This window comes from Peromyscus leucopus, chromosome 8b (genome assembly GCF_004664715.2).
Source record: "Peromyscus leucopus breed LL Stock chromosome 8b, UCI_PerLeu_2.1, whole genome shotgun sequence".
Taxonomy (NCBI): domain Eukaryota; kingdom Metazoa; phylum Chordata; class Mammalia; order Rodentia; family Cricetidae; genus Peromyscus; species Peromyscus leucopus.
Window position 1 is genome coordinate 1,658,595 of NC_051086.1, and position 23,634 is coordinate 1,682,228.

The window sequence follows — 23,634 nt, forward strand, 5'->3', positions numbered from 1 at the left end:
TGCACAAGGGGACCCATCCCCAGCCTTACAAAAAATATTCCATTGTTTTTATACTAATTTGTATTTCCATCACCAATGTGTTAATATTTCTTGGGCTGGAGAGATGGCTCAGCAGTTAAGAGTACTTGCTGCTCACCTAAGTCAGAAGCTCATTCTTTAGTAAAAAGGGCCCTGGCCCCCGTTTTGGGTAACTGTTGTCTTGCTTGCTGACCTTGACCTTGATATCCTCCCTATGCTAATTCCCTGCCGGGTTCCACCCTCCTAAATGCTTAAGGGAAGTTCCTTGTATGTATATCCTGCATAATGGGTGTTAACAGCTTAGATGCAAGGTTGTAAAACATCAGTAGCGAAATTCTGCCCTCCAGGGTTCTCCCATTGTGCTTAAGCCTGTCTTTAAGACCTCCTCCCTCCTTCAATAAATGGCATTCAGCATTTAAAAAAAAAAAAAAAAAAAAGAGTACTTGCTGCTCTTGCTGAGGACTCAAGATTTGTTCCCAGCACCCACATGGGGACAGCTCACATCCATTTATAACTCCAGTTCCAGGGCACCTGACACCCTCTTCTGGCCTCTGCAGGTACTGCACATACATAGTGAAAATACATTCATGAAAAATACTCATAACACATCAAATAAAAATAAATACATCTTAAAAAATACTCCTAATACTGCCACATTCTTGTCAGGGTCACATTATGGCTTCATATTTGCCAATTAGATGAAACTAAAAGCTCGGTGTTTTTCTTTCTTGATCCATAGACAGACTGTTTTTTTTTCAACATCTTGGTCACATATTTCTATGAATTATACCCATCTTTTTTCTATTATATATATATATGTGTATATATATATATATATATATGCATACACACACACACACACACACACACACACACACACACACATATATTTGAGACAGGGTTTCTTTGTGTAGCTCTGGCTGTCCTGGAACTTGCTCTGTAGACCAGGCTGGACTTGAACTCAGAGAGCCACCTGCATCTGCCTCCTGAGCACTGGGATTAAAGGCATATGCACCCCCCCCCAGCTATTTATTTATTTATTTATTTATTTATTTATTTATTTATTTATTTGAGACAGGGTTTCTCTGCGTAGCTTTGTGCCTTTCCTGGAGCTCACTTGGTAGCCCAGGCTGGCCTCGAACTCACAGAGATCCGCCTGGCTCTGCCTCCCGAGTGCTGGGATTAAAGGCCACCACCGCCCGGCCTATTTATTTATTTTTTAAATATTTAATTGGGGGCTGGGACATGGCTCAGTGGTTAAGAGTACTGGCTGCTTTTCCAGAGAACCCTAGCATCCACACAGAAGCTCAAAGCCACCTGTAACTCCAGTTCCAGGGCATCTGAAGCCCTCTTCTGGTCACTATGCACACAAGGCACACACGATGCACAGACGTGTATGCAGGCAAAACACCCTATACATGGAATCTAAAAATATTTATTTATTTGTATTCATGTGTATATGTCTGTGTGAGTATAGGCCATTTGTGTGCAGGGTGTGTGCAGGTGGCCTCAGGGGCCAGCGGGAGTTACAGGCAGTTGTGTGCAGGTGGCCTCAGGGGCCAGCGGGAGTTACAGGCAGCTGTGTGCAGGTGGCCTCAGGGCCAGCGGAGTTACAGGCAGCTGTGTGCAGGTGGCCTCAGGGGCCAGCTGCAGTTACAGGCAGCTGTGTGCAGGTGGCCTCAGGGGCCAGCGGGAGTTACAGGCAGCTGTGAGCTGTCTGATGTGAATACCGAGAACTGAACATCTCTGGAAGGGCAGCAAACATTCTTAAGTCCTGATCCAGCCCTCCAGTCCCATTTTTCTTTTTTCTAATTATTTCCTCTGTCTATAATGCTCTTTTCATTACCGTCTAATCCTTCCAATTTGTGTCTCTGTGTGTATTTGTGTGTTTGTGTGATGTGTGTGCAGGTGCACATGCCTGTGTATGTATTCTGGGGAACAGAAGTGGACATCACGTGTCCTCCCGATCGCTTTCCTTTTGAGACACTGAGCCTGTTTGGCTGCATTGGCTGGCCAGCGAGCTCGTGGTCTGCGGTCTGCTCCAGCACTGGGTTTGCTGGCACACGTCACTATAGCGGCTTTTACTCGGGGCTGGGGATCCGAACTCAGGTCCTCGTGCTTGGGCAGCAAGTCCTTTCCCCGCTGAGCCGTCCCCCCAGCCCATTCCCCTCCACTTTATGCAGCTGTCTCGCAGAGTTCAGGGCTGCCGCCGCCGTTGCTAACGCACCCCCACCATCCCACCGCACAGACAGCCAGCTCTTGTCACCTGCTGATGATTACATGCATGCCAGCACTCACCTTAGAAATGCTGTCTTCTTCCTTCTCTCCACCGTCACTGTCCACCACGCCTCCCAGTGCTTGAAAGGATGAGGCAGGAGGACTACATGAGTTCCAGGCCAGCCTGGGCTAAAAAGCAAGCAGTAGGCCAGCCAGGGCCGCACTCTGCACGTCTCATAAGCAAACAAACATGCAAACAGATTTTCAGATTAGAGCCTGAGGGATGGCGCAGTGGGCAAGAACACTTGCTGAGCAGGCACAAGGACCTAGGTTCAAATCCTTCCCACACATGTAACAGCTGGGCATGGCTGTGTGTGTCTATAATCCCAGCACTGGTGGGCAGAGACAGGAGGGTCTCTGGAGCTTTCTGTCTGCCAGTAGAGGTCAGGTTGTATCAATGAGGTAATGTGGAATGTACAGCAAGACAACTCACACCCTCAGTCGGCCTCTCCGTGTGCGTGTGTAATATCACACACTCCTGGGCGTATATACCACACGCATACACCATCACACACACTCACCTACAAACTTTAAAATTTTACTGGTTGAGTGAATGGATGAATTAAAAAATCCCTTCTAATTAACAGACATTCCTCTATTTTTTTTAAGGCAAGGTCTTGCTATGTAGCCCAGGTTCTCCTCAAATTTGTATTTCCCCTGCCCCTGCCTCCAAAGTGCCAAGATTAATGTCATTCACCACCACACCCAAGGACCAAGTGTTTGAACCATGTGTATACCAGAGATGGTAACACAACCCAGGTGCTGGGACCGGTGAGGCCTCGGTTTCCATCCCTGCTCAGCTTCCATGCTTTCCAGCCACGTGTCCAGAGGAAAGTCACTAACCTCAGTGTTCTGGTCTATGAAATAAAAGAGGCAAAGGTAGAGAGTCATCCTTATAAGAAAGTTAAATGATATAAATACAGAGCTCAACAGAGTGTGTGGGATGCAGCATGCCTTTGGGAAATGTCATGCAACATTAGCTGAATGGGATAGGAATGGGGAGGTGTCCCCAAGAGGAAAAAAATTAACTAGAAATCTGCCCAAATATTATATCCAAGAGTTCCATACAGAACTACTCCTGGTGCACACATGGTACAAGGCTGCTAACCAGCACTGTGCCAGGGAAAAGGTGCCTGGTTGCCAAATTGTTCAAAGTGAGTGACAAGTCAGAAAGATGAAATTATGAGACTGGAGAGCTGGTTTAGCAGTTAAGGACACTGGCTGCTCTTCCAGAGGTCTTGAGTTAATTCCCAGCAACCACATGGTGGCTCACAACTATCTGGGATCTGATGTCCTCTTCCAACATGCAGATATAGCACTCATATACATAAAATAAATAAATCTTAAAAAAAAAAAGTACATCAGGTGGTGGTGGTGGCGGTGGCGGCGGCGGCGGCGGCAGCAGCAGCGCACGTCTTTAATCCCAGCACTCGGGAGGCAGAGCCAGGCGGATCTCTGTGAGTTCGAGGCCAGCCTGGACTACCAAGTGAGTTCCAGGAAAGGCGCAAAGCTACACAGAGAAACCCTGTCTCGAAAAACCAAAAAAGAAAAAGAAAAAAGAAAAACAACAACAACAAAAAAATCAAGTAAAAAGCTGTTATTTTCTAAGCTGTAAATGAGAAATAAGGTTTACTAGATAATCTATTAGATAATCTATTAGATACTAGATAATCTAGTATCTAAATATGAGCACGAATCCAAGCATATCACTATCACAGCATCGATTGTAATCGCACTTGCTTTCCCCCTTGGTTTGAACATTTTGGGAACCAAAAGAACAAAAGGCAGCAGGATTGTGCAGGAGTGGAGAGAGCGGCCTCATCCCAGCTGGCCTCGACATTCCCAGGTTAGTCCAGCTTGTGCGACTTAACCTTAAATGCGTTGCATTTATGGACTCTCCAACATGGTTATGATCAGAATGGTTGTTTTTCTTACTGCTAAACTTCAGCATTTTCTGTCTGAAAATGTTCATGCCAAGTTAAACTGACACCAATCCCCAGTGCAATTTCAAAACCAGGAGTCCATTGACAGCAACCTCCTCTTCAGTTAACCAACCACTGAACCAGAGAACCAGGGCTGCCAAGCCCAGGGCAGCCAGGACTCGCCAGATTCTTGGCAGTGATGACACCTGGATGGATCTTAACAGGTCCGCTGCCAGCAGTAGTGGACCACGACCTCTGCTGACCCCTCCTCCATTATTGTTTCTCTTCTAGAACTGTCAACAATGGGTGACTGGTCTCTACCTGAGAGTCCATATGGGACTGCAGTGGCCCCTGTGCCTGAGAGGAGGACATAAATGGACGGGCTGTAGGAGAGCTTCAAAGAAGCAGTGGCTTTGGCCAAAGGGTGGGATGTGGAGTGGCTTTATCTCTGGCTGTCTCTGTACCTCTGTCCTCAGCAGCAAATGGTGCTTCCTATAGGCCCAGGGCCCCTGAGCTCCAGGAAGGTGGGAAAGCTGAGAAGTCACTGTGTTACTCTCTGGGAGTCATGGGCCTTCCCTTCCCTCTCCTTCTTCCCTTTCCTTTTTCTTTCTGAGACAGGGTTTTTCTGTGTAGTTTTGGTGCCTTTCCTGAATCTCGCTCTGTAGATCAGGCTGGCCTTGAACTCACAAAGATTTGCCTGCCTCTGCCTCCCGAGTGCTGGGATTAAAGGCATGTGCCACCACCGCCCGGCTCCCTTTCCTTTTTGAAAAAGTAAAATCCTACTTTTAAGAGTAGTTTTAGGATTTGTCACTTGAATTGGTTTAATAAAACGCTGATTGGCCAGTAGCCAGTAGGAAGTGTAGCCATGGAGACCAAACTAAGAACGCTGGGAAGAGGAAGAGTAGAGTCAGGAGTCACCAGCCAGAGGCAGAGGAATCAAGATGAGAATGCTGTACTGAGAAAAGCTACCAAGCCACGTGGCTAAACATAGACAAGAATTATGGGTTAATTTAAGTGTAAGAGTTAGTTAGCAGTAAGCCTGAACTATTGGCTGAGCATTTATAATTTAAAAAAAAAAAAAGAGTAGTTTCAGGCTTGTGGAAGAAGGCTGATTAAGTATGGAGTTCCCGCGTACTTCTGCCTGCCCCAACAGACTCCACCATCCACACCCCCTAACAGTGTTTGTAAACGAATGGCTACGTTTGTTAGAGTGAGGGGCCTCGGGTTCTTAGCTGGCACACGATCACCAGCAGTCCGGTCACACAAGGGTCCCCACTTGCACACACACAGTGACACCCAGATGCCGTGACGGTATCACATGGAGCGCCGGCCCTGCCTCCGTGTCCTCAGCCCTGGCCCCCGCCAACCTCACCACCGTCTTTCCATGCCCATTCATTTGTCTTTCCCAGGGTAACCAGATGGAAACCTGACTGCTGCCCTCCCAGACTGGCTGCTTCCCGCCTGCCTCCTGTTGGGTTCCTTGCTTATAACAGCATCACTGTTGCCAGGTCACGAATGAGGAAACCACGGTGTAGAGAGAGGGCACAGCCTGCCCGGGGTCACCCAGTGGCAGAGCCAGAGTCCAGACCTCCCAGTCTTGCTCTCTTGGCCCCGCATCTCTGTGATTAGTTTTCCTGGCTAGGAAGCAACAGAGGTCCACCAGGCAGCAGTCTGGAGTCAGTCCTCACAGCTCCTGGCTGCAGTCTCAGACTCCATGAGGAAGCAAGAGCTGAGGACTGATGGAGAGACATGCCTGGCCCCCAGTGCTGGCTCCCCAGCTGAGCAGGTGAAGGCCCTTGTGGATCTGCTGGCTGGGAAGGGCTGTCGGGTACTACAGACCCCTAACAAAATGCCAGACTCCCCCCTGGGACCCCATAGCAATGGTAAGTCTTCCATGGGGTGGGAGGAGGGGGTGCCTGAACCCTCCCACCTTGCCCTGGGACCTTACCTGTTTTGTCCTGTGTCCGGCAGACTCAAGGATACGGAGGCACAGTGAGGTCCTGCTGAGCAGGGTGGGAAATGACCCAGCACTGGGCAGCCCCTCCCACCGCCTGGCCAGCCTCCTGCTGGTGGAGGGCCTGACAGACCTGCAGCTCAGGGAGCATGACTTCACACAGGTGGAGGCCACACGGGGGGTCTGGCACTCTGCCAGGGCCATCACCCTGGATAGGCTCTTCCTGCCTCTGTCCCGGGTGTCCATCCCACCTCGAGTCTCGGTCACCATTGGAGTGGCCGGCATCGGCAAGACTACTCTCGTGAGGCATTTCATTCGTTGCTGGGCCAGAGGACAAGTGGGCAAGAATTTCTCACTGGTTCTGCCCTTGACCTTTCGGGATCTTAATGCCTATGAGAAGCTGTCTGCGGACAAACTCATCCACTCCATCTTCCCAAACACTGGAGACAGTAATCTGGTGGTAACAGCCCCAGACAGAGTCCTCCTGGTCCTGGATGGCTTGGATGAGTGTAAGACGCCCCTGGAATTCTCCAATACCGTGGCCTGCACAGACCCAAAGAAGGAGATCCAGGTAGACCACCTGATCACTAACATCATCCGAGGCAACCTCTTTCCAGAAATTTCTGTCTGGATCACCTCCCGTCCCAGTGCTGCTGGTCAGATCCCTGGGGGCCTCGTGGACCGGATGACTGAGATTCGGGGCCTTACTGAGGAAGAGATCAAAGTGTGTCTGGAGCAGATATTTCCTGAGGACCCGACCCTCTTAGGCCAGGTGCTGAGTCAAGTAAAGGCCAACAGGGCTCTGTACCTGATGTGCACTGTGCCAGCCTTTTGTAGGCTCACGGGGCTGGCCCTGGGTCACTTGTACCACAGCAAGCTGCCTGTCCCGGACCCAGAGCCGATGCTGCCTCAGACCCTGTGTGAGCTCTACTCTTGGTACTTTAGGATGGCCCTTGGAGGGGAGGGGCAGGACAAGGGAAAGGTAAGTCCTAGGATTGAGCAGGTGGCCCAGGGAGCTCGCAAAATGGTGGGGACATTGGGCCGCCTGGCCTTCCATGGGCTGGTCAGGAAGAAGTACGTGTTTTATGAGCAAGACATGAAGGCATTTGGCGTGGACCTCGCTTTGCTGCAGAGCGTGCTGTGCAGCTGTCTCCTGCAACGGGAAGAGACTCTGGCCTCCTCGGCAGCTTATTGCTTCACTCACCTGTCTCTGCAAGAATTTGTGGCAGCCACATATTACTACAGTGCATCCAAGAGAGCCATCTTTGACCTCTTCACCGAGAGCGGCATGTCTTGGCCCAGGCTGGGTTTCCTCGCGCATTTCAGGTGTGCAGCCCAGCGGGCCACACAAGCTAAGGATGGGAGGCTGGATGTGTTCCTGCGTTTCCTCTCTGGCCTCCTGTCTCCAAGGGTTAATACTCTGCTGGCCGGCTCCCTGCTGGCCCAAGGCGAGCACCAGAGCTACCGGGCCCAGGCGGCTGAGGTCCTGCAGGGCTTGCTGCGTCCTGACCTTGCAGTCTGTGCTCGAGCCGTCAATGTCCTGTACTGCCTGCACGAGCTGCAGCACACAGAACTGGCCTGCAGTGTGAAGGAGGCCATGCAGAGTGGGACCGTGGCTGGGCTCAGCGGCCCCTCGCATCGCACTGCTCTGGCCTACCTCCTGCAACTGTCCGAGATCTGCTCCCGGGAGGCCAGCTTGTCCCTGTGTCTCAGCCAGAGTGTCCTCCAGAGCCTGCTGCCCCAGCTGCTCTATTGCCGGAGTCTCAGGTGAGGATGGGGTCCGTGCAGGGAGGAAGGGCAAAGGAGGAAGACTCAGCATGGTTCCTTGTTTCATCATGCCCCTTCCCGGTAGTCTGCTGAGACTGCTCTAGCAAAGTGCCACAGCTGGGTGCAGAACCATCCCGGCAATGGATTTAGTTCTGGAGCCAGAGGTCTGAGGTCAAGGGCATGGGCAGTGCTCCCTCTGAAACCTTGGCAGGAGGGCCCTTCCTGCCTCGGGAGCGCCCGGGGGCCAGCAGTCTTTGATGTCCACTGTCATCTGGCCACTGCTCCTGAGTCTCTGTGACAGACACTCACTTTCCCTATAATAAGCACATCATCGTGTCGGAGCCTAGGGCCACCCTGTGTCAGTGTGATAGCCTCCTGGCTAGTCCGTCTGCAGTGAGCTCACATCCAGATGAGGCTGCATTCTGGAGACAGCAAGGTTAGAATTTCAACATGGCTACACAAATCCAACTCAGGAGACCCCCCCCCCCCCGAGAACCAAGCAGTGTGACTCACCCCTGTAACCCCAGCAATAAGAGGCCAAGATAGGAAGATTACTGAGTCCAGGACAACCTGGGCTACATAGCAAGATTTTATATATATACATGTATGTATGTACACACACACGCACACACACACACACATACACACACAGCCAGTCAGTGTTGACAGAAGCCACACCCTCAGCCATACTCTGAACTTAGCAAGCAAAGAGGAAAAGATGTAGGATGTGGGCCAATCAGGCCCCGAGAGTGGTTTTGGCATCCTCAGAAGTAAACCTAGCCAAGGGTGGAAAGAGCACAGCTCACAGGAACCACCTCAGTTACTCCCACAGGGAAGTCTGAGCGCTGTGAGTGCACCGAGTCTGGAGTCCCGAGCTGAAACTCGGATCACAGTGGGAATGAGAGGCGGTGGAGGCCTCACCCTGCTCGTGGGCTGCAGGACTACTCATTGTCATGGCTTCCCCTGGCCAGGCTGGACAACAACCAGTTCCAGGACCCTGTGATGGAATTGCTGGGCAGTGTGCTGAGTGGGAAGGACTGTCGCATTCAGAACATCAGGTAACCCAGACCCCCGTGTACCACCTGCTGTGTGGGCTAGGGGATCTTTCCTCTCTACTCAGCTAGCCAGAGCACCCCAAGGACACGTATCTTCTTGGTGTGGCTCAGGATGCAGTCTGATCTTCTCTACTCCTTTCAGAAAGTGCCAAAGGCTCAGGCACCTGGTCTGTAGGAAAAGGGAAAGGACTGGAGAAGGCGCAGACTGTCCTGGCCTTGGGGATGATGTGTCTCCAGGGCTCATGTGCTGCCCTGGTTCGGGCATTACCGTCTCCATGCTCTTCCCAATATCCACTCTAATAATATTCTGAGCACAGGATTACATCTCAAATAAAAAATTGAAAAGTTTAATTAAAAATTTTAATTTTTTAAATTAATTTTTAATTTAAATTAAAACATAAGGTGAAATTTTAAAAATGTTTTTAGATTTATGTGTATGAATGTTTTGCCTGCATGTATATATGTGCCATGGCTTGCTTTTTGTGTCTACAGATGTCAGAAGATAGTGTCAGATCCCCTGAAATGGGAGCTATGAAGGGTTGTGAGCCGCCATGTGGGTGCTGGGAATTGAACCTGGGTTCTCTGCAAGGACAAGTGCTCTTGACAGCTGAGCCAAATCTCCAGACTCGTTTTTTTTTTTTCTTTTTTGGACACAGGGTCTTGTGTAGTCCAGATTTGCCTCAAATTCACTATATAGGTAAGGCGATCCTGAACTTTGACCCTCCTGAGGGCTGGGATTAGAGCAGTGTGCCGTTATACCCAGTTTGTGCCGTGTGGGGACGGAGCCCAGGGTGCCATGCATGCTAGGAAAGCTTGTTGCCTGCTGGAGCCACATCCTCACTTCTAGTCTCAAAGACTTAAGTTTAAAATTTTGTCTTTATCTGGGTGTAATGTACATGCCTATGATCCCAGCACTCTAGAGGCTGAGACAGGAGGATTGCTTGGGCTACACATAGTGAGATCCTATCTCCAATAAAATCAAATCACATCGTTTATGTTGTAATTAGAGAAGTCTGTATGCTGACTTCAGTGCCTACGAAAGTTCTACACTTGATGTAGCAACCCTTGGGTTTGTAGAGTGGTGATGTCAGGAGGGATTTCCAGAACTGTGGTGTCACTTTGGAGAAAAGGATTAGGAATGAGGTCTAGGGATGGCTTTGCCTTGTTAGAGAAAAGTTACCTTGACAGCCCCTCATTGTCAGGATTCTGTCTTGCACAGGCAGCTCTAGCCTTTTTAGCATGTGACAAAATGATCACTTTAGTTTTGCTTAAAATGGGGCTAAAAATGATTCTGAAGAAAGCCCAACATCCCTTTTAAGGTCACAGCGCTTCCTCTCTGGTCCTCGGTGACACTGGTTTGCAATGTCCAAGTCATTCTGCCAGAACCACGTAAGGCTGTTTGTAAGACATGTATACGACACTATGCAAATTCTGGGGCAGCAAGAGTGGGCTGGCCTTCAGACACTGTGGTGGTGGAGAGCAAGGAGACAGGCTTTCTGTAGTCTAGACTGGCCTTGAACTCAAGATCCCCAATAGTCCAAGTTTATAGTTACAGGTGTGTACCACTACATCTGGCTACTATTCAAATTTATCTGTTTGTGTATTTACTTATTTATTTATTTATTTATTTATTTATTTATTTATTTATTTATTTATTTTTGAGGCAGGGTATCACTACTATGCAGTCCCAGCTGGCCTAGAACTAATGTGTAACACAGGCTGGCCTCTGACCCACAGAGATCCGCCTGCCCCTGTTTCCCAGTTTCCCAAGTGTTGGGATTAAAGGCATGTACCACTACATCTGGCTCAAATTTATTTATTTGTTTGTTTGTTTGTCTAGGTTTTTCCAGACAGGGTTTCTCTGTGTAGCTTTGCGCCTTTCCTGGAACTCACTTGGTAGCCCAGGCTGGTCTTGAACTCACAGAGATCTGCCTGGCTCTGCCTCCCGAGTGCTGGGATTAAAGGCGTGCACCACCAATGCCCGGCAGAATTTTTTTTTTAATATCAGAAAATCCAATATAAAAATTTGCTGTATTTATTGTATTTGTGCTACTGTATGTATGTGTACATGTGCACATCTGTACATGCACATACCGCAGCATGTCTGTGGAGGTCAGAGGACAGCTTGTAAGAGTCAGTTCCCCCTTCCATCACTTGGGTTGTCAGGCTTGGTGGCAAGCACCTTTACCCTCTGAGCCACCTTGCTGGCCCATATGAAAGACTTCTACCATCCAAACTCTTGGCTGCACATTGTAAAGTAGCTATTATGTGGCATGCTGGGCAAATTTCCTTGGGGCCCTTTGTCAGGGTGAAGGTCATCAGGCCCACTCTGACTCTACCTTCCCAGGCTCAGGGGTCTTCCCATTCCTGGCTTTCTGTCAGGGCGAAGGTCATCAGGCCCACTCTGACTCTAGAGTCTTCCCATTCCTGGCTTTCCTCTCCCTAGTCACTTGGCCCCACTTACGTCCTTGTGGGTGATGCTGGGAAAACAGGACTAATCGTGAGTCTAGTAGAGGCGATGAGAGGCACAGACTTGAAATAACCGCTTTCCCTTTTCTTGGCAGCCTGACTGAGAACCAGATTGGTAACAAAGGAGCCAAAGCTCTGGCCAGATCCCTCCTGGTCAACAGAAGTCTCATCACACTAGAGTGAGTTGGACACCACAGGCCCCTGGAACGAAGAGAATTTTAAACCATCTCCCCGCCCATGAAATGTCTTGAGTTTTCTCTGTCCTCTCACAAACTCCCCAGAGTCAGTCCATCCAAGGCAGTGTGATGCTCTGAGCTCCTGACAACTACATGTCCTTCTGGCTGGAAGGACAGCTGAGCAAGCAGACTCGCTTTTGTCTCTTAAACTTCATTTCACAAAACACTTGATTTTTGACCCTGACCTAGAATCATTGTTGTCGTCTGCACTTAGGCCACTAGACTACCACATCCTGTTCCCTCCCCCTCATCATGTGGGGCTGCTTTGGGGAACTCATTTATTTACACACACACACACACACACACACACACACACACACACACACACACACACACGATCTCTGCCATGGTTCCATCAAACATGAAATCCTCAATCCCAGTTCATTCCCTTTAAGGACTGTAGACTCATGTCTGTGCTGGTTTGGATCCCTCTTCCCACCCCAGTTGTCTTTTTTTCCCTTGCTTCTACCAGCCTCCGGGGTAACTCCATTGGACCACAGGGGGCTAAGGCCCTGGCAGATGCTCTGAAGATAAACCGAACACTAACCTCTCTAAGGTATGTGGCTCCACTCCTGGCCTCAGGGGAGGGCCCAGAAAACAAAGCCCTGGCTACAGGAGATACTGTGGAGGCTTTGGGGTGCCAGCAAGCTTCAGACTCCAGGTGGCCCCAACTCTGTGTGCCTCTGTAAGACCCCAGGGTTTCTGAGGACAGTGGAAAGCCTGCCTTCCGGAAGATGACAGTGCTCGGGGATGGCTTGCTGTGTCTCTGAGGAGCCTGGGCTGTGTTCATCCAGTTGAGGGTATCCTGCTGTTCTAGTCTGTGTTTCCAGTTCTATTATTCAAATGAAAGTTTTGTCGTCATTGTTTTGAAACAGGGTCTGGCTGTGTAGCCCTGGCTGGCCTGGAACTCACTCTGTAGGTCAGGCTGACCTTGAACTCACAGAGATCCGCCTGCCTCTACCTCCCAAGTGCTGGGATTAAAGGTGTGCGCTACCATAACCAGAACCAGGTGAAATTTAATAACATAAAATTTATCATTTTGAAGTATATAGTTCTTTGGCATTTGTGTTATTTTTGTTTTTTTTTTTGAGAAACTCTTTCTCTGTGTATCCCTGTCTGTTCTGGAACTTGCTTTGTAGACCAGGCTGGCCTTGAACTCAGAGATCTGCCTGCCTCTGCCTCCCCAGTGCTGGGATTAAAGGCATTCGCCACCTCATCTGGCAGTCCTTGGCATTTTGTACATTCAAAATGTGCAACCACCACCTCTGTCTAGTTTCAAAATATTTTTGACTGTTAGTATTTGCTTTTTCCTTTTGGGGGGACATTATGTATAAATGGAATTATACAATAAGAACTTTGTGTCTGTCTTCCTTAGCTAGCATGTTTTCAAGGTTCAGCCACAGTGTAGCTTACTGTTTTCTTGCATTGACTGGCTGAATAGTTTTCCTCTGGATGGGTGGAGCACAGTCTGCTTATACATTCATGCATTCAGAGGGCTTCTGTCTTTTAGCTGTTATGAATAATGCGGCTAGCAACTCTGTGTAGAAGTATTCAAGTACCCATCTTTAATTCTTTGGGAAATATACCTAGAAATGGAATTGCTAGGTCCCATGCCACATCTAAGTTGAGAACTGCCAGACTGTCTTCCACAGAGGCAGGACCATTTACATTGTCATCAAAAGTGTAAGGCTTCCGGTTTCTCCACATCTCCACTCTTCCTTGTACTGTGGCTCTTGATTGTGATGAGGACTAATGATGACCTCATTTTAATTGATGTAGACAGCATGGACACTTTGTTCCTAGTTGGCAGGCAGCTACTTAGAGACTCAATACAGGAGGGCTAACAGAGGAGGGCCCTGAGGAGGGCACATAATCATTGGTAAATCTTTCTCGGAAGTCAGTTGCTTCCTGTCTTGGGCCTCTGAGGCAGGTGTCCCCATTGCAGTGTGAGTCCAGGGCACCGGTGACACACCTTTTCTTACCTTTGTAGCCTCCAGAACAATGTGATCAAGGATGGTGGTGTCGTGTGCATGGCCGAGGCCCTGGTCTCCAACCAGACCATCTCCATACTACAGTGAGTGGCAGACTCTGATCCCTTCTCTCTTCTGCTGAGCCTCTGCCTTGTCCCTGAGAGAGAGCAGGAGTCTCTCTAAGTCCCAAGGCTTTCAGACCCACCTGTACGGTCCCTGGAAAACACTGTTTTTCAAGAGAAAATTCTTCCTAGAATTACTGAAAATAGAGCCCCTGCCAACCCAGGAAATCATGGCCACAGATACAGGAGAAGAACACAGCATTCTTCTATTAAATAAGCACTAATTGGACTATAAGGCAGAATCACGGGCAACCTGCCAATGAGGTTGTAAGGACAGAGGTCCTACCCTTCCCTACAGCCCGCAGAGGAACCATTCCATGCATGTTCCCAAGGCCAATGACAACTTGTCTTCAAGTCTGAGGAGCTGGCAGCCCCACTTTTCAGCAGCTTATCCTAAACTTGAAGGTAGAGAGGTCTCATGTGCTCCTTAACTGCTCTTGCCCCAGACAAAACTGCTCCTACCTTTTTGACGATCTGGTACTTCACAACTTGGAGCCAGGTGCCCAGGCTAATTCCCACAGTGGCAGGGAGACAGGGGCACTACCTTGTTTGATGTTTATCTTGGAAAAGAAGGCCTCAAAGAAAGACCCCAGGAAGCCTGGCGTGCTGGCGCACATCTTTAATCCCAGCACTCGGAAGGCAGATGTAGGAGGATCTCTGTGAGTTCAGGGCCAGCATGGTCTACATAGTAAGTTAAAGGCCAGCCTGAGCTGTCCAGCCTCTGCTCCCAGCTGCACTTTCTCCTTAACTCTCCCAACCAGATCCTTTGTGAGACCCCTTTGTACTGCCGTGAGATTGGTAATGGTGCCCTATCTGTCCCTGACCTCTCACCCAAAACCCAGCCTGGCTTTGGGCTGGGAATGCCTGTGGCGGCTGGCTTTGCTGATGGACCCTTCTCATCTCTCACAGGCTGCAGAAGAACCTAATTGGGCCAGTGGGAGCCCAGCAGATGGCAGATGCCCTGAAGCAGAACAGGAGTCTGAAGGAACTCATGTGAGAAAGGGCAAAGGGCCAAATGGTCAAGCACAAGGCTGGTGCACCCTACATAGTTGTGAACACATGGATGATGGGATGGATGGAAGGATGAAGGGATGAGGAGATGGATGTGAGCATGGTTGAATGAGTAGGAGGATGAGTGGATGGTTGAATGGATGGACAGATGGATGGATGGAGGAGTAGATGGAAGGAGGAGTAGATGGAAGGAGGAGTAGATGGATGGAGGAGTAGATGGATGGAGGAGTAGGTGGATGGAGGAGTAGGTGGATGGAGGAGTAGATGGATGGATGGAGGAGTAGATGGATGGAGGAGGAGATGGATGGAGTAGATGGATGGATGGAGGAGTAGATGGATGGAGGAGGAGATGGATGGAGGAGGAGATGGATGGAGGAGTAGATGGATGGATGGAGTAGTATATGAATGGAGGAGGAGATGGATGGAGGAGTAGATGGATGGATGGAGTAGTAGATGAATGGAGGAAGAGATGGATGGAGGAGTAGATGGATGGATGGAGTAGTAGATGAATGGAGGAGGAGATGGATGGAGGAGTAGATGGATGGATGGAGTAGTAGATGGATGGATGGAGGAGGAGATGGATGGAGGAGGAGATGGATGGAGGAGTAGATGGATGGATGGAGGAGTAGATGGAGGAGATGGATGGAGGAGTAAATGGATGGATGGAGTAGTAGATGGATGGATGGAGGAGTAGATGGATGAAGGAGGAGATGGATGGAGGAGTAGATGGATGGAGGAGTAGATGGATGGAGGAGATGGATGGAGGAGTAAATGGATGGATGGAGTAGTAGATGGATGGATGGAGGAGGAGATGGATGGAGGAGGAGATGGATGGATGGAGGAGTAGATGGATGGAGGAGGAGATGGATGGATGAGTAGATGGATGGATGGATGGAGTAGATGGATGGATGGAGGAGTAGATGGATGGATGGAGTAGTAGATGGATGGATGGAGGAGGAGATGGATGGAGTAGATGGATGGAGAGAGGGGCACACAGGAGGTTTAGATAAACTGATGGGTGGGTGAATGCAGGTTAGCTGGTTTGGAAGTGCAAAACACTGGACAAGGAGAATTGAAAACCAGACCCCCAGGACTGGGTGAGCCCCAAACATCACGGGCTTGTTTACATCACTGTTTCCCTGTTCTCAGAAGGAGACATTATCTCTTGGCCATCTTCATATAAAGTCCCACAAACACCTTGGAGAGTTGACTCTCAGTTCTTTCCAAAGAGTTAAGGAAGATGTGGTCACCTTTGGAGACTACAGATGAACACACTGAGGCTAAATGAACTGCACTGACCACCCCGAGACAGAGGTGGCCTCCCCTGAGCTCTGGCCCCTGGGCCCAGCCCACCACCATCTGTTTCTTGCAGGTTTTCCAGTAATACCATTGGGGATGGAGGTGCCATGGCCCTGGCTGAGGCCCTGAAGGTGAACCAGGGCCTGGAGAACCTGGAGTGAGTCTGCCTGAGAACCCTCCATGGATGATAATTACCCTCCCAGAACCCATTCCCATGAGAGAGCCTTACCAGCCCTGGCCCTGACACTGTGTCTGCCCCTCCGTCCACCTTTGCCTTAGTCCACCTACCATCTCCGCTTCTCCGCAGTCTTTAGAACGACAAGGTCTATGTGCCTTGTCATAAGCAGGCCCCCATGGCTGAAGAAAAGCCTTGGTAGGTAGGGCAGGGGCGGGCTGGGTACTGCTGCCGCATCAGGATGGCTTTGCATCATCACTTTCTCTGGAGCAGAGTAACGCACACTTCCTTGAGGATGTATGCAGCCCCCATGTCAGGGCAGTTGAAGCCTCGGGGATTATGCTAGACCACATTGTCTTTACCTGGCAGGCTAGAAAGTGGAGTGACGGGAGGAGAGAGGGATGAGGAGAGCAGTTCACAGGTCCCCGACTCCCTGTTGAACCCATCGGTGTGGCTCCAGGCTAGACCAGACACATCAACAGCGCCTTGTCTTGCCCTGCAGCCTACAGAGCAATGCCGTCAGTAACGCTGGGGTGGCAGTACTGATGCGAGCCCTCTGTGTTAACCGGACCCTGTCTAGTCTCAGGTAAGTCCTGGTCCCCAACCCCCGCAACCAGGACGTTGCCCCTTTGACCAGTGGGAATACAGGGCCTCTGGGACCTGGAAAGGAAGGCTGAGACTGAGAAACTGCTGTAGAACAATCTGTAGTTGGTTTGGGCGTGGCTCTAGAACCCAGCACCCTGTGCCTTTTCCTGCTTGGCCAGTTGTGGCCCCCAGTGGGATGCTCCCTTCCATGCACAAGTCCTTCAGGTGCCACTAGCTCATCGTAACCCAGACCTTGTCCTTTTCCTCCTGTGCGTTCCTACCTGCTGCTAGTCCTGAGTGGGACACTGATTTGAGCCCTGACTGGCTAGAACAGGCTCTTTCACGTTTCAGCCCAGTGGCCTGGGAGGCCAAGGGCCTGTCTGTGGTTTCTTGGGATTTGGGAAGCCTAAACATCTGGACTTGCTCTGTCTTGTCTGATTGGATGTTCAGAGTCTCATCTCTCCCCAGCCTACGAGAAAACTCCATCAGCCCGGAGGGAGCCCAGGCCCTCGCTCAAGCTCTCTGTATGAACAACACTCTGAAGCACCTGGAGTACGTAATAATTGGGTCTGGAGGGATGGAGGTCAGAGGGAGAGTGTGCTTCCTCACCTGCTCAGACACCAGGGTTGGTGGGCACCATTATGATAGGTTAGAGCCTTGGGATCTTCACAATTCACAAGGCTGGACCAGGGCTTGGGAAGGGGCAGCCAGGAGACCTGGTATCTACTGGCAACCCTGACACCAGAACTCTCCAGCCTTACCCCTGGAGATGGGTAAGCACGTGGGAGAGGACTCTAAAGAGCTGGCATGGGGCCATGCCCACAGGCAGTAAATCCTGTTCATAGTGCTGTGTCCTGGTTGCATGACCTGTAACCACTGAGTTTAACACGGGATATTCTCTAGTATGCTTGGTACACCAGTTCTCCTTCAGCTTGAGCCACATCAGTGCTGACAGTGTGTCCCTTGGGAGGTTGAGGAATGACTGATATCTGTAGCTAGAGTTTTCCTGCCTTGCCCACAGTCAGGAAAATCTCTGTCACCTGCCAGTCCAATAGTCGCTCAGACCCAACCAAGTAAACATAGAGACTTATATTGCTTACAAACTGTATGGCTGTGGCAGGCTTCTTGCTAACTGTTCTTATAGCTTAAATTAATTCATTTTCATAAATCTATACCTTGCCACGTGGCTCGTGGCTTACCGGCATCTTCACATGCTGCTTGTCCTGGCGGTGGCTGACAGTGATTCCTTCTGCCTTCCTGTTCTTTCTTTTCTTCTCTGTTAGTCCCGCCTATACTTCCTGCCTAGCCACTGGCCAATCAGTGTTTTATTTATTGACCAATCAGAGCAACACATTTGCCATACTGAACATCTCACAGCAGATATCCCCTAGTGACCAGGATTGGGGGAGGTTCACAGTGGCTTCTACTTGCTTCTGTTCTTTTTTTCCCAGTCTGACAGCCAACCTCCTCCATGACCAAGGTGCCCAGGCCATTGCGGTAGCAGTAGGAGAAAATCACTCCCTCACACACCTTCAGTAAGTCCACTTACCCCTCCCCAACCTCCATTCTCCCCAGCTTCAGGGTTACCCACAAACCAACTGTGGTAGATGGAACCTGGCTTTGGGCCATGCCTGAGGCCTTCCCGGGCTACCTGCCTCCAGCAGGTATGCCTCATCCTGGGTTTGGATTCCTGAGGTTATCCTCAGATAAGACCTAGATTATGAGGCAAGTGTCATGGCTGTGACTTGGGGTGACCTATGCTTTATGAGAATATTTGAGCTTGTCCCCATGGCTACCACTGGTAAAACACTGGCCCTCTGGGGACTGAACCTGAAGGGAACTTCAGGAATCCCTATGCCATATCCTGCATAGACTCACCCAGCCACCAAACCCTCCTCAATGTCATAGTCTCTCCAGTTCTGTTCTTGGGCCATATAGTCATGTGTCTGTGTCTTTCCAGCCTGCAGTGGAACTTCATCCAGGCTGGTGCAGCCAGGGCCCTAGGACAAGCACTTCAGCTGAACAGGACCCTGAGAACCTTAGAGTAAGTGTGGTCCATGGGGACGAGGGGCAGTCTCCAGGCTCAGGGCTGGTGTGGTCCATGGGGATGAGGGGCAGTCTCCAGGCTCAGGGCTGGTGTGACCTATGGGAATGAGGGGCAGTCTCCAGGCTCAGGGCTGGTGTGACCTATGGGGATGAGGGGCAGTCTCCAGGCTCAGGGCTGGTGTGGCCTATGGGGATGAGGGGCAGTCTCCAGGCTCAGGGCTGGTGTGGCCTATGGGAATGAGGGGCAGTCTCCAGGCTCAGGGCTGGTGTGGTCCATGGGGATGAGGGGCAGTCTCCAGGCTCAGGGCTGGTGTGGTCCATGGGGATGAGGGGCAGTCTCCAGGCTCAGGGCTGGTGTGGTCCATGGGGATGAGGGGCAGTCTCCAGGCTCAGGGCTGGTGTGGTCCATGGGGACCAGGGGCAGTCTCCAGGCTCAGGGCTGGTGTGGTCCATGGGGACGAGGGGCAGTCTCCAGGCTCAGGGCTGGTGTGACTTATGGGGATGAGGGGCAGTCTCCAGGCTCAGGGCTGGTGTGGCCTATGGGGATGAGGGGCAGTCTCCAGGCTCAGGGCTGGTGTGGCCTATGGGGATGAGGGGCAGTCTCCAGGCTCAGGGCTGGTGTGGCCTATGGGGATGAGGGCAGTCTCCAGGCTCAGGGCTGGTGTGGCCTATGGGAATGAGGGGCAGTCTCCAGGCTCAGGGCTGGTGTGGTCCATGGGGACGAGGGGCAGTCTCCAGTCACAGGGCTGGTGTGGTCCATGGGGACGAGGGGCAGTCTCCAGGCTCAGGGCTGGTGTGGTCCATGGGGATGAGGGGCAGTCTCCAGTCACAGGGCTGGTGTGGTCCATGGGGATGAGGGGCAGTCTCCAGTCACAGGGCTTGTGTGGTCCATGGGGATGAGGGGCAGTCTCCAGGCTCAGGGCTGGTGTGGTCCATGGGGATGAGGGGCAGTCTCCAGGCTCAGGGCTGGTGTGGTCCATGGGGACGAGGGGCAGTCTCCAGGCTCAGGGCTGGTGTGGCCTATGGGGATGAGGGGCAGTCTCCAGGCTCAGGGCTGGTGTGGTCCATGGGGACGAGGGGCAGTCTCCAGTCACAGGGCTGGTGTGGCCTGTGGGGATGAGGGGCAGTCTCCAGGCTCAGGGCTGGTGTGACCTATGGGAATGAGGGGCAGTCTCCAGGCTCAGGGCTGGTGTGACTTATGGGAATGAGGGGCAGTCTCCAGTCACAGGGCTGGTGTGGCCTATGGGGATGAGGGGCAGTCTCCAGGCTCAGGGCTGGTGTGGCCTATGGGGATGAGGGGCAGTCTCCAGGCTCAGGGCTGGTGTGACCTTTGGGGATGAGGGACAGTCTCCAGGCTCAGGGCTGGTGTGGTCCATGGGGGCAGTCTCCAGGCTCAGGGCTGGTGTGGTCCATGGGGGCAGTCTCCAGGCTCAGGGCTGGTTTGATGACCAACAACAACAGCTTCTACCATGAGACCACAGACTTGTTTTAGTCCTCACCTGTAGTGTGTGTGTGTGTGTGTGTGTGTGTGTGTGTGTGTGTGATAGCTTTACTGATATAATCCACGTACCATAAAATCCAGCTGTGCAACCATCACAACCAAATCTGAGAACATTTCCCTAACCCCAGAGATGCTGTACGTATTGCTGCTTCCCATTCCCACTTCCATCCTTGCAAGACACCAATCATTCTGGGCATTTTACATAATAAATTCATGTGGTCTTTTAGGATCTGTATCTTGTATGTGTACATATATGCCAGGGGTTGGAACTGGGGCCTCGAGAATCTTAAGCACACACTCTACCACAGAGTTACATCCCCAGCAGAACAGTTCTTTTCTAGACTGAACTATTTCCGTTCATGTTGTTCTTTGGTTTTCTAACTTTGTTTTTTAATAAGTGTGTGAGAGCTGGGCAGTGGTGGCACAACCTTTAATCCCAGCACTCGGGAGTCAAAGCCAGGTGGATCTCTGTGAGTTCGAGGCCAGCCTGGGCTACAGAGCAAGATCCAGGACAGGCACCAAAACTACATGGAGAAACCCTGTCTTGAAACCCCATCCTCCTCCAAAAAAACGTGTGTGTGTGTGTGTGTGTGTGTGTGTGTGTGTGTGTGTGTGTGTGTGCGCGCGCCCACTTGTCATGGCATATGTGTGGAGGTCAGAGGACAACTTTTGAGAGCTGGTTCTCTCCTCCTTCCTTTCACTCTGTGAGTTTCAAGGATCAAACTCAGATCACTGGGGTTGATGGCAAGCACCTTTTCCTGCTGAGCTCTTGCAAGTCCCCACCTTGTTCCTTTTTCAATCTTTGGGGGTGTGCACATGTGAGTGTGGGTGTGCACATCTCAGAGTGTACATATGGAGGTCAGCAGACTCTCAGGTGTTGGGCCCCACCCTGCTGCGTATGCCAGGCAGTCGGGCTGTAAGCTTCAGGGGTTCCTGTGTTTGCTCCCAATCTCCCTGTAGGAGAGCTGCGGTCACAGACGTGTGCTGTTGCAGCCAGCTTTATGTGGGCGGCTTCCTCGGCTCCTTCTGCTTTGAGATAAGCGCTTAAGCCACTGAGCCGCCTCCCCAGCCGGAGCTTAGACTTTTGAACCCTTTGCACCGCCTTCCGGTTTCTTCTCCATCTGTCAGTTCATCACTTCACTAGCTCCCATTTCTCACTCTTTCCTGTTGATTTACTCCTAGACACTGGTGCTCCTCAGGGTTCTGCCCTCGGGCCTCTTCCCTTGAACTTCTCTGGGAGCTCTCTTTTCTCCCAGGATTCTAATAACCCAACTCCTGGTAACTCCTACATCACTACGTAGGGTGGTTTGAATGAGGACAGCCCCAGTATTCATAAATTTGAATACCTGGTGGCCTGTTGGTGAAATTCTTTGGGAAGGATTAGGAGGTGTGGCCATGTTGGAGGAGGTGTGTCATGGGGTGGGCTTTGAGGTTTCAAAAGCCCAGGCCATTCCCAGTGTGCTCTCCCTGCATTATGCCTGTGGATCCAGATATAAGCTCTCAGCAACTGTTCCAGTTCCATGTCTGTCTGCTGCCTGCTGCCATGCTCCCCACCATGATGGTCATGGACTCTAACCCTCTGAAACTGTAAGCCCCAAATAAACCCTTTCTTCTAAAAGTTGCCTTGGTCAAGGTGTCTTAATGCAGCACAGAAAGTGAGCCTCTTACCCAGCTGTGTCTGGACCCCAGCCCATGGATCCACACCCATGTTGCCTTGTGCCCCTGGCGTCTCACAGGTATTGCAGGTTGCTGCATTTTCTTGCCCACAAACCTGCTTCTTAGTTCTCCATCTGACCCTTAGACCAACCAGTTGTGCAAGCTAGAGGCCCCTGCTTCCACCTCCACTTCCAGCTCATCTCCATGTCCTGCTGACCTTCTTTTCCACTGTCCATCCCACCCTGTTTCTGTCTGCCGCCACCATCCAGACCACAGCACCACTGTGCCATACTGGGTGACCTCCATCCACATCTAGGCCATCCCCTCAAACTGCAGGCCAGAGATCGTCCCAAAACATCCATCTGTCTTCATTATGGGTGAGATCCTTAAATGACTGTACCGGCAGAGTCCTGTGTAACCCCAAAGCCTGGATTCCAAGGTCCCCAAAGGTTTGCTTCCCTCACACTTCCAAGCCTCAGTCCTCATCACTCCATGACCTCAGCAGTCTCCCATTGCCTGATTCTGGCTTAGTTTATTTCTTCTGGGCACCACACTGGGGTAGACACTGGACTTCCCTGCAACTTAGACCTGGTGCATCAATTTGCTCATTTAACAGTGCTTCCTAACTGAGTTCTGGGAGAGCATTAATAAGTTACTCATCTACTGTTGTGATAAAACACTATGACGGAAAGCAAACTGGGGAGGAAAGAGCTGGTTTCACCTTACAGTCTGTAAGTCCATGACTGAGGGAAGCCAGGGCAGGAACTCAGAGGCAGGATCTGGAGCAGAGACCACTGAGGAATGCTGATTCCTGGCTTGCTCAGTTTATTTTCTTATATACCCCAGGACTACCTACCCAGGGTTTGCACCACCCACAATTCAATGGGCCCTCCTACTTCAATCATCAAAACATAAAATGGCTTACAGGCTTGCCTATAGGCTATTCTTATGTATTTATTTACATTTTGTTTTTTTGAGTCAGGGTTTCTCTGTATAGCCCTGGCTGTCTTAGAACTCACTCATAGAGCAGGCTGGCCTCAAACTCACAGAGATGCCTATAGGCTATTCTTATGGAGGTATTTTCTCAATGGATGTTCACTGGTCTCAGAGGAGTTTGGCTTGGGTCAACTTGATAAAAACTAGCCAGCTGCTGTAAGCCTGTACGTATTTAAGGTTTCTTCCCTCTTTCAATAAACGGCATTCGACATCCAATCATAAAAAAAAAAAAAAAAAACTAGCCAGCACGGGGCAGAGCTGTGCCTGCTGCTTGGCACCCTCAACATGGGATACACACAGACGTTTGCTAGAGTAATGTACGCAAATGCTTCCTTACACAAGGCAATGTTCGTTTGTCCTAAACTCACTTATTGTCCCAGAACTTGCTCTTTTCCTCCAACTGGAAGTGGGAGAAAATATACAGAAATCCTAGCCAGCAAGAATCTTGCAGAGACGAGGACTTCAGGCTAGTCTTCCCACTGGTTTTGAAAAGCATACCTTTTGGTCTCAGGCCTTGTTGATGGTAAATGCCATGTCCCTTTTCTTGTCTGCCTTTGGCACTTTGTTCAGATTCA

At 50.7% G+C, this 23,634-nt stretch overlaps 1 protein-coding gene across 3 annotated transcripts in view; it reads left to right on the forward strand.

Annotated features, from left to right (window-relative positions):
- The window catches only part of Nlrc3 (NLR family CARD domain containing 3), a 31,376-nt gene that overhangs the window by 4,606 nt on the left and 3,136 nt on the right, over positions 1 to 23,634 (forward strand). For all 3 annotated transcript variants that reach the window (XM_037200773.1, XM_037200772.1, XM_028894868.2), the window contains exons 2-13: positions 5,627 to 6,100; positions 6,189 to 7,938; positions 8,910 to 8,996; positions 11,558 to 11,641; positions 12,171 to 12,254; positions 13,689 to 13,772; positions 14,700 to 14,783; positions 16,174 to 16,257; positions 16,778 to 16,861; positions 17,329 to 17,412; positions 18,312 to 18,395; positions 18,821 to 18,904. In XM_037200773.1, the coding sequence (XP_037056668.1) occupies positions 5,932 to 6,100; positions 6,189 to 7,938; positions 8,910 to 8,996; positions 11,558 to 11,641; positions 12,171 to 12,254; positions 13,689 to 13,772; positions 14,700 to 14,783; positions 16,174 to 16,257; positions 16,778 to 16,861; positions 17,329 to 17,412; positions 18,312 to 18,395; positions 18,821 to 18,904 (2,762 nt within the window). In that variant the 5' untranslated portion in view covers positions 5,627 to 5,931. The remainder of the gene's footprint in view (positions 1 to 5,626; positions 6,101 to 6,188; positions 7,939 to 8,909; positions 8,997 to 11,557; positions 11,642 to 12,170; positions 12,255 to 13,688; positions 13,773 to 14,699; positions 14,784 to 16,173; positions 16,258 to 16,777; positions 16,862 to 17,328; positions 17,413 to 18,311; positions 18,396 to 18,820; positions 18,905 to 23,634) is intronic.